Here is a 10,000-nt window from a genome sequence, read left to right on the forward strand (position 1 = left end):
AAGTGAAGCTATGATCCTCGCAGTTATGTACGCAATTTTTGCAATTGCGTAGGACTTCAACGGGGTTTGAACCCGTGACCTCGCGATACCGGTGCGGCACGAAAAATTTGACTGTTTTCAAATTCGATCCAACATCATCCAACCTGTTGCAACATATCGCAACTGGGTGGCCAAACGTATGCAATATGTTGTGCCCAACAATGTTGCAAGATGTTGCGTTGAAATGCTGCGAGCGTTTGGCCAGGCCTTTAGGGTTTGCTACAGCAGTTTTCAAATGACTGTCAAAAGTAATTACGCGATTTCAATTGCTATGCATAGTGATTGGTTTAAAAATCTCGCGTGAATTAATCAACCAATGAGAAGGAAATTCAAAGCCAATCGCGACTTGCACGCGCGACTTTCCCCGCGCTTTGAGCAAGTTGCATGGAATTGTTACGAATTTGGATTTCTTCATAGCGCTGTTTGCACCAGCAGTGATTTGTCGAAGTAATTACGTTGCTATCTGTTTTACGACACTCAACTGAAAATCGCTCTCTTGAAAGCAAATCTTTGTCAACTTTTTTTTTAAAGTGCCTCTTTGACCAAAAAATCATTTCCTATTTTTCTTTGGATTTCAAAACTATATTAAATTAACACTAAGCGACCAAAGTTTTAAGACACTTGTCTGCCTAACTTCTAGATCTCGAGAGAGAGGAATCGAGGAGAAAATGAAGTCAAAGGCTCACTTGTTTGAGAACGCAATTCGTGGGTACGCCGCTGAATTAATATGCAACACGAGTGTTTTGCATATATAATAAGATGCATTCACACGCTGAAATTTTAAGCTAGTGAGCCTTGGACGTCACTTTTCAAAATCAGTCAGTTTTGAACGTGAGTAATGGCGGACCGTGAAATCCAATACCTACACTCAAAGTAGACGGCCTGTGGATAAAAATCAAAGCTCACGATTTTGCCAGTCAGGTGTTAAGCAAACGTATATACTTTCAAAATCTGCAGGAAAAAAGGAAGTGATTTTTTTTTATCACTGGGGTACTTTAAGTGATTCAATCAGTATTACCTTTTTAGTTAAAGGCCCCAACGCACAACTCTGTTCGTAAAATTCTGTTCACAAACTATTCGCAAATCATTAGACGGTCGAGGAGTTCCTGGCGTGATGGTCTGTGGTCTGGTCTATTCTTTCCAGAAAAAGTGGCCAGTTGGCGACAGGAAGGTGTTGTAACCATATTGAATTGGCTTAAGGATGGTGCCTACTAACTCAAAGATATTTTTGCGTTGGTTTATGATTATGCAGGAAATGTATATCTGAACAAGTGTTGTTGAAATCTACAAAGAAAATTGGGGGTAACCACGCATTTTTCAAAGATAATTCATGAATAATATTTGTAAACAGCTTTAAAATACAAAGCAATGTATGGCGTTTTTTTCTCAAATTGAAGCTTAATTATCTCTCAAAAATGCATGGTTACCCCCAATTTTCTTTTTGGATACCAATAATACTTACTAAGATCTACTTTCTCCTACTTTGTAAACCGCACGAAAATACCACTGTATCAGTGAGCATTGCTGATAGGAAACCCGAGTATCTCGAGATGCGCAGAACGTATGTGCAACAACAATAGTAGGCACCGTCCATAAGGTGATTCCCTAGTTTTGCATTGCGCAACCCTACTGCGCATAATTTTGTGCGTCATTTGCGCGCGCATGTTGATAAAATGGCGGATTTTCATTGATGCCAAGCTTAATCCGTCAAGGAATCGCTATTTTCTCCTGAACGAGTTCGGTGACCCTATTTTTTATTTCATATTTCTGCTGAGAACGGTGTCTTCATGGAGTAGTAAGAAAATCAGCAAAAATCTATGGCCAGTTTTTTGGCAATTTCATAAAATTTTATAGAAGGAGTTATTACGAGTCGAACAGTACACACTCGAGTTAAACCAATTTTAGAGTGTTATGTACTCACAAAGGCATTCAAACACATTTTTCAGGTACGAACGCGAATTAATCACAGAATGACACCAGGCTCTGCGTTATAACGGTGATTACATTTAAAAAATCGAGCTAAATTTGTCCAACATTGGGGATGTGCGGCAATTATCAAAGTGACTTAAATAGCCGTATTCGTCAGCGTCGTAACATAGAAACGAGCACGGTGACCCCCCTCTTTTATCACATTTTTATCATCTCCTTGACATGTTACAACGGTGTGCGAAGTTTTATCGGAAATATATGACAAGTTCTCTTTCTAGGGAATCACCGTAATTCAACTTAGAACTAAACTGCATTACAACAAAATGGCTGCCACACATTAACTATTGACCAACATATGCGCGTGCTCAAATGCCACAGGTCTCAAACAATCTATGGCAAAGTTCATGTCAGGGTTTATGATTCTTGAGGCCCTCAGTGTAAGAAAGAACAGTCGCCAGTAAAGAAAAGTTCGCCGTGTAGTGGAAATACAGATACTTATGCAAATTGAGCAAAGACGTATAGGATACCTGTTACTTGCACTTAAAGCCGATGACACACGGTTCAACATCTTGCAACATTTGTTGAGAATAATGTTGCACAGACGTGTTGAACGGAATAGAGCTGGTGTCTATTCTCGTTCAACAATTTTCAACGTGTTGAATGGCATAAATCAATGACACACTGTACAACATTTGTTGAACAACAGCTGCAACATTTGCTGATCAACAAACGTTGAACCTTGTATCTCCGGCTTAATAATCTTGTAAATTGTATCATGATTCAATACCACAGGAATTGAATGAATTTTGGGGGTTGAATCTGTTGTTGGAAGCAATGGTAAAGAAACTATCCTACACGGCAAGTCTGGAACTTATTCCTCTTATGGAAGTCCCTGGTGTGAAGCAGGTGGGTGGAAATGTGTCTTTACTCTCGACCATTAACGATGTAGCGTAAAGGTTCGGTTTTTTTTTTGTTCACATGACAGGTTCGTTTTTTTTTTTTGTTCACATGACTTTTGTTGAGTGTCTTGTCAGGCTGATTACGATACTTTGTTGTTCTATCACGAACAAGTCCCATACCCACCTGCTGAATCTTCACAGCTGTCATGGCATAAAGATCATGCGTAAAGGAAATTGTGTGCGCTTAGAAACTCAAGATCTGCAATTGGGAATGCGTTGGTCATCCCCTGCTCTTTTCTCTCCATTTTTTTTAGATAGTTGCCAGACATCACAAAACTAAGGCTCTGTGAATTTTATTTAAAATCTCTCTTTAGGCCCGTGCTCGTCAGCTATTTAAAGCAGGCTACAAAAGTCTTAGCAGCCTGGCCTGGGCTGATGTAAATGCGCTAGTGTCTGGAATTGAACACTTGTCAAGACGACAGGCCAATCAGATAGTGTCAGCGGCCAAGGTAACAAAAACACTTTGCAATTCGTGGTCATTTATCGTTTATCGGTATCATATTCCGAACTCTTGTGGTCATTCTTTCATTGCTTCTTGTCATCAGCGGTTTTCAAATGAGTGTCGAAAAACCAAAACCAAAGTAATTACTTTAACCAATCAAAAAGGACGGAGACAATCCAGTAAACCAATCAAAACTCAAAGTAATTACACGTCGCCGATACAAAGCGCGGGAAAATGTGCTCATGCGACGATTGGTTTTGGTTTCAATTCTGATTGGTTGAAAAAATGGTGCGAGAACTTTGAACCAATCACTGAGTGAATTAATGCAAAACCAAAGTAATTCGCTAATTACTTTCGACACTCAATTGAAAACCGCTCTATCGCTTTTAGAGACCATTTGTTTCTAAGTACGAGTTTCCGTTCTGAGCAAGCGCACTTGGTCAAAAGGCCAGAACGTTCTTGTGTTCTCGTTTCGTTCCCAAAAGCCCCCATTGTGTCGGAAGGCAGTGCGAATAACGACCTCTGGCTTGTTCCGAAAGAGGCGGAGTTACAGGGTGTCGGCGAGCACTAAATGTCTCCAAATTGTGGCACTGCGCAGAAGAGCCACAAGACAACTCCATGATTCGTAGACTTCGGGTTTGGAACCAAACTGAGGTCGTTATTCTTGGACGCCTGCTTGTTCGTTTTCATTGGTATATTTCTTTGCCTTTCTCTTCCTAACAAAGACGTGAAATTACCAAATTTTTGAGGTTATGTGGACGAACTTTTTCAATTTTTCTTGCCAAACCTCCACGGCGTTCAGACCAGTTTAATTTCGGGGTAGTTGCTACAACATTGGTATGAACGTAAAATGGCGACCATCAGATTGGAGTACGGCGACGACTGCGAGTGCGAGTTCGCAGTTGTGAGCATGCGCATTTCGAAAAATTTCGTTCTTTAAAACAGAACACTCGCACTCGTATTTGTTCTCGTACTCCAATATGAAGGCTGCAATGCAACTATTCGTTTTTAAAGGTGAAATTGGCCTGTGAGAAGGATGATATACCAGTTTCTTCATTTGCAACGGGTGAAGGGACAACTGAAACATCAGAGGTCTTTCGCAGGAAATTCCACCCTAAGTAAACGACCAGGGCACGGTTTTACGAAAGCCGATTAACTTAATCCAGGATTACTTTTGATGAAAGTTTCTCTTGCTTATTTTTGTTTTTCAAGACTGACTTCCTCTATTGTATAGTTTTGCCGAATATCAGCGTTGAACAGCATTTGGGCGTACAGAAGTAAACTCCTTGGTTAATTTGGGATTAGCGTTAATTTTGAACAACCGGGCCCAGGATTTCTCGTAGCTCAATCCGTACAGCATCTGACATGCGGTGTTGTTACGGAGGTTCGAATCCTTCCTAGGACTCTGAGTTTTCAGTTGTCCGTTGCCACCAAGCTCATTCTTGGTAAAGCTATCTATACACGGCCTCCAGTCTTAGAAGGAAAATGTGGTTGGGAATGTTTCATTTGCGCAACCCAGAAGTGAAAGCGATACTCAATTGCGAGTCCGGTTAGAAATAAAGAGCCATTATAAACTGAGCAGATTGATTTGATTCACTACCAAATTTTCCCACTGATTTGAATGTCTTGGTAGTAGTGTAGACCAGTGACAGTCTTTCGTTTTCTTTAAGATGTTGTTACAAGAGAAAGCGGACGCGTTGAGAGAAGAGGCGGAAGAAATGACATGTTTACCGCAAGAATTAAACAGAGTGAATTCAGAATTAATGTCTGAAGATTAAATTATTTGCTTAATTTGGAGTCTGCCATGTCTCTCTGTAAATTTGTAATGAACATAATTATTTTAAGTCCAGAATGGAAATAGTGTTCACGATGTATTCGTTGAAACAAATGACTTAATTCTAAGTATGCTTTGGTTGAGTGTTCAGTTATACTTCGTGAGCGCGATCAATTTTAATTGGCAATTCGTTCGTTTACGAGGAATCATCGTTCCTTTTTGGAAGAACAGCTGTGCTTTTTTTTTTGCGATACTAAATCAAACAAACAAACAAAAAACGACTTTCAGACTTCCAGTGTGCATTCCACGATCTTTAAAATTTGATGGATGCGTTAAATATTTGAGGAAGCCTAACAAAGAAATAAAAAGAAAGTAATGCCTTAATGAAACTCTTTCTGAAGGTTACTTGCGGTCAGTAATAAGCGTGGTATGAACGCACTACTCTGTGCAAAAATATATGATTTGAAATGCAGAAATCATTAGACGAATTCATAGTTATAGTTAAGGGGAAGGTGATATCAAAGCCACGAGCAGATGAAAGTGTCGATTTTTTGGGGGGAAAATTTTTGTACACAGCAGCCTTTTTTGACGTATGGTAATGAAGTTATGCTAAATGTCACTTGCAAAGAAATGAAGAAAATAAACGTCAAATACGTTATCCACTTGACATTTTTGGCGTTTTGAACTTTAATAAAAGAAAGAACGTCCCATGTATGCTGAAACGAGGGTTATCGCGCGGTTTTGCTCATTTATTTTCGGCAGCGCCATTAAAGGCTTGCAATTAACTGAACAGTGCCAATTAGGTGAATTGCGCAATGAATTCCCAGTACCCTGTGATTGTTTAGTAACTTTAAACTATTCAAACAACTAATTAGCTTTAATTAAAAAAGGACACGTCTATGAAAAAGCAATAAAACATCTGTCAATATACATTATCATTAGTGCTAATAATTTGTTTTCTAAGCTTGCGCAACTAATTAATGATTGCGGATCTCTAATACTGGGAATCTTTGGACAATTAATTCTCTCAGTACACTCCATTGTTCAAAAAATGTCGAGATATCCACAGCGACCGTTGGCGGAAAAACGGAAGAGGGTACAAATACAGAACTGTATAGAGGACAAGTTCCTAAGGCAGAAACTAGATTCTATTTCGCGAGAAAAGCTTCATATTGACAGAGAACTAAGACGTATTTCTTTAGCAAAGGAAAGCTTGCTAGAGAGTCTGGATCGCTTTAATTCGATACCTGCATCAACACATAAGCGTCTCAGTTTGCCTTGTTTGCTTGATGGTCGTAAAAAGGATTATGACACAGCGCCTGTTAACGATCGGAGACCGAGTATACCCTATCTGAAAACTGTGAATGCAACGCCAAAAGGAAGAGGACAAGTGAGGCAACAGAGTTGTGACGAATCAGCAGTGCAGAGCATTGAAGTGAAGTATGGCCCACAGAGACACTTACATCCTAATATAAATCGTCTTCAGCGATCACAGGTATTCAGTGAATTTCGAGTGGCGAGTCCTATCACAGCGTCGTTAATTTTGTCCGGGAAGGTTGACAAGGGCAAGGCTACAAATGAAAGAACAGCATTTTCGTGGCAAGCCAATATGGATAAAGAGAAGACTGGGCAATCGGTTCGTCTACCTGAGGTGAGCGATATCCCCACAAGACGCGAGGTGAACCCTCAGAGGAAAGCTGCCGCTGGTCAATACTATTCACGGGATAGTATGCTTGCAACAAACTTGAAAAGCAAGTTTCGTCAAATAGGTTCGATTGTTATGGCGACAGCTATTTTACGGAATGCAGATGAAAAGAAAAAATCGAAAAACACTTAATAGCTCAAAGACTGAAAATATCAGTGCGGCAAAGGCCGAAAGGTTGAGAGTAGCGGCATAAATAATAGGCGTAACTTATGATGCAGAATCAAAGAGTCGTGTTCAGTTCTATACAATGTTTAGTGATGACAGATTGCAACATTTACACGAGGAGAAGTTTCCTCCTTTCCCAAGATGAGACGTGCCGTTGGGTCAAGATTTTTTCATATACTCCGGGTTAAGTTTGACAGCGAATGCATGGGTTCAGTTCATTTGACCCAAGTGGGAACGATAACTTTTTTCTTCATATGGAAACGGGCGAAGTGTAGCTGGGGAGAGGGGCAATGAGCGAACAGGCAAGTGAGAAGTGTCCGAACCATTCGCTTTCATTCATAATAGTTCTGAGGGAAGTGAGAATACAACGGTTCACACGATTCCCGCGATATAAACTTTTATTTACACTGTACAACTGCAAAGTGTGTATTTACAGATGTGCAACTAAGTGCACGCCCTCGTCATCGTTCAATGAAGTCGTGCTTCCGTCACTGCAAAAGGGAGAAAAAAACAATAAAGGTCTTCTAAGTGAATTACATTAACCTTTGTACAGACAATCATATGATTTCGTGTTCAATTCGGAAGAAATAAGTTCGAGCATAATTTTTTTCAAAATCGAAAACAATTGCATGAGTACATTCGGCACGTGCTATTTCGATTCTTTCAGAAAATTTCCAAGTGTTCATTTATTCCAAATTTAACGAGAAAAATATTTTGATTACTTATTAATAATATACACGAAAAACTTATCGTAATATGCAGAAGCAACGCAAGCGTATAACGAATCACGAACCCAAATCTTGCGCCATTCTGGGCTCACCTGTGAGTTACTTTGATCATTGACCAACCAAAGGGTTAGGCTTGTCGCCTCTTTTTGCAATGAATTACATGAATGACATCTCTCAAGCCTCTTTTATGCACTGTTTTACCTGACAACTGTACTACTCTTAGCCAATCAAAATGGAGAAAAGGGGTTAGGGTTAAGGCCGCCGCACCCTGGCCGATTTTTTTGTCGTAGAACTGCAGATTTTTTAATGGCGTCAAATCGGGTTAAATTTGTCGGGCCATCAGCTTGCCGCACACTGGCCGTTTTTGTTGTCGCGACTAACCGCGTGGATGCTTGGGCCGACTCATCCAAAAGCAAGATAGCGCCATGTTGGAAAAAGAGCTTCCTAATTGGTTGCGGCGCGCGCGAATCCCGACAAATTGTCTTGGTCCACAGCGCACTTGCCGACAAGACATTTTGAGACCTAGCATTGTGAGATATCGCCCGACAAGCCCCGATCTTACCGCAGACTTGTCTGCTGAATTCACCACACACTAGCCGACAAGTCAAGAATTGTTCGTCGCCCGACAAAAAAGTCGGCTAGTGTGCGACGGCCTTTAGGGTACCGTTTCCCGCGTATGTTTCTACATTGGATACCATATTTTGGGTCAATTTGTTACGCAGACATTGAATTAAAATCAGTCGGTAGTTCAGTGTTTGGTAGCCTCTTTTCCGCTACATGGCGTTGTTATTGGTGGATTCATCCACTCATTACGTTAAACTAGTGCGATAAGGTTTTCCAAGATCATAATGTGTTAACATTTTTTTAAGGGCATGACGCAGTTTTCTTTCCTTCTTAATTCAGAGAGGAACACAAACTTCATTAAGCCATCAGTTCAGTGGGAAAAGGTTTTAACAAAGAAAAAAACAAACAAGCAAACCATATGTGTGGATACAGCAACCTACGTAGCTGGGGACGGTATTTTTATGTGTACTTACCGTTACTACGAGGGTCTTTTTATCTTCCTCACTTAATGTAGGATCCACCAACGCTCGTGTTAATTCGAGCGGTGTGCTTTCTATTTCCACCTGCCTGCCACAAAAAGTCTACAGAATAAATCGATATATTAATACGGGCGAATTTAGAAGCAACCTGGCTTTGCAGAGAATTACAAAAAAAACAGACATGAACCTGGCAGTCTTGACCCTTCGGTGAATGACTTTAAGTGAAATATGTCCCCCGCCCCCCTTCCCTGAGGGCTGCGGCAGAAAGAAACCCTGTCACCGTCTGCACCCCCTAAAGATTAGGGAAAGGGAAAGTCTGACGCTTTAAAGCAAAAATGGTTGAAGCACCACTGCATGACGGGTAACTCACAACAAATTGAGCCAAAAGCGTACACAGAGCATGACATAGAAAAGAACTAACGCAATTAACATTTTTTCATGTGCACGTACTGTTGTGTTGAGGTCATCCTGTAAAGTTTCGTGGGCAAGCCATCTGAGAAAAAAAGAGCAGAAATCACGAATTACTGATCCTGTTCTATGCAGAGATTCTTATTTTAATTTTAGGGGTATTACGCAATAACTACACTAACGATTTCACTCCTACAGGACTCGAAATAATTTCCGGAGAGTCTGCGGACACGATGACCGGCCAAATTCATTTTAGCTCGGTCACGTACCGTTTCTGCGACTTGCTACAACTGCACAGAAGGGAAATTAATTTATTGCAGTTTCAAAACGATCAAATGTGACCGGTCAACATGACCGGCAAGACGAAAAGTTGACCGGTCAACTCCAAAATCAGTTCAGACATTGTCCGTTGACCGGTCGTTATTTCGAGCCCTGTACTATGAATGGCTGAACCGGTATAGAGGGAGCAAACCGGTTCCTCTAAAAGTCAAAGGAATGGCCGTAAATCGGCTCAAAGACCACACAGGAGGGGAAAAAACACTCAACTAAAGTAAGGTAAGACGATTTTTATTTAAATCGCTACATTTTCATAGGTCACAGAAACAATCGTTATTTTCCCCATACAAATCCTTATAAATATGCAAATCGCTCGAGTCACGTAACAATGACAATGCAAAGGTCATCATATAAAGAGCTGCTCATATATCGAGCTTGGGCTACCTATGGTCTAAAGCCCAGGGGGGGGGGGGGGTACTCCCTCATATGGGCTATATAGATATGTGCGGCCCCAAAGGGTAGGGTTTTTCAG

The 10,000-nt window shown here is 40.8% G+C and overlaps 3 protein-coding genes across 4 annotated transcripts in view; 2 read left to right on the forward strand and 1 right to left on the reverse strand.

Moving 5' to 3' along the window:
* LOC137967970 (helicase POLQ-like) overlaps nucleotides 1-5,810 on the forward strand; it is an 18,147-nt gene extending 12,337 nt beyond the window's left edge. For both annotated transcript variants that reach the window (XM_068814582.1, XM_068814581.1), the window contains exons 16-18: nucleotides 2,761-2,874; nucleotides 3,242-3,376; nucleotides 5,040-5,810. In XM_068814582.1, the coding sequence (XP_068670683.1) occupies nucleotides 2,761-2,874; nucleotides 3,242-3,376; nucleotides 5,040-5,147 (357 nt within the window). In that variant the 3' untranslated portion in view covers nucleotides 5,148-5,810. The remainder of the gene's footprint in view (nucleotides 1-2,760; nucleotides 2,875-3,241; nucleotides 3,377-5,039) is intronic.
* Nucleotides 5,811-6,072: 262 nt separating this feature from the next.
* LOC137967975 (uncharacterized) lies at nucleotides 6,073-7,555 on the forward strand. The gene has a single exon (XM_068814591.1). It carries the CDS (start codon nucleotides 6,195-6,197, stop codon nucleotides 6,978-6,980), a length of 786 nt encoding a protein of 261 aa, XP_068670692.1. The 5' UTR covers nucleotides 6,073-6,194; the 3' UTR covers nucleotides 6,981-7,555.
* Nucleotides 7,008-10,000, reverse strand: part of LOC137967971 (cilia- and flagella-associated protein 69-like) — a 24,663-nt gene continuing 21,670 nt past the window's right edge. The window contains exons 31-33 of the mRNA XM_068814583.1: nucleotides 9,235-9,277; nucleotides 8,779-8,886; nucleotides 7,008-7,504 (exon numbers count right to left, since the gene is read on the reverse strand). Coding sequence (XP_068670684.1) covers nucleotides 7,502-7,504; nucleotides 8,779-8,886; nucleotides 9,235-9,277 — 154 coding nt within the window. The 3' untranslated portion in view covers nucleotides 7,008-7,501. The remainder of the gene's footprint in view (nucleotides 7,505-8,778; nucleotides 8,887-9,234; nucleotides 9,278-10,000) is intronic.

This window comes from Montipora foliosa, chromosome 8, assembly GCF_036669935.1.
Source record: "Montipora foliosa isolate CH-2021 chromosome 8, ASM3666993v2, whole genome shotgun sequence".
NCBI lineage: Eukaryota > Metazoa > Cnidaria > Anthozoa > Scleractinia > Acroporidae > Montipora > Montipora foliosa.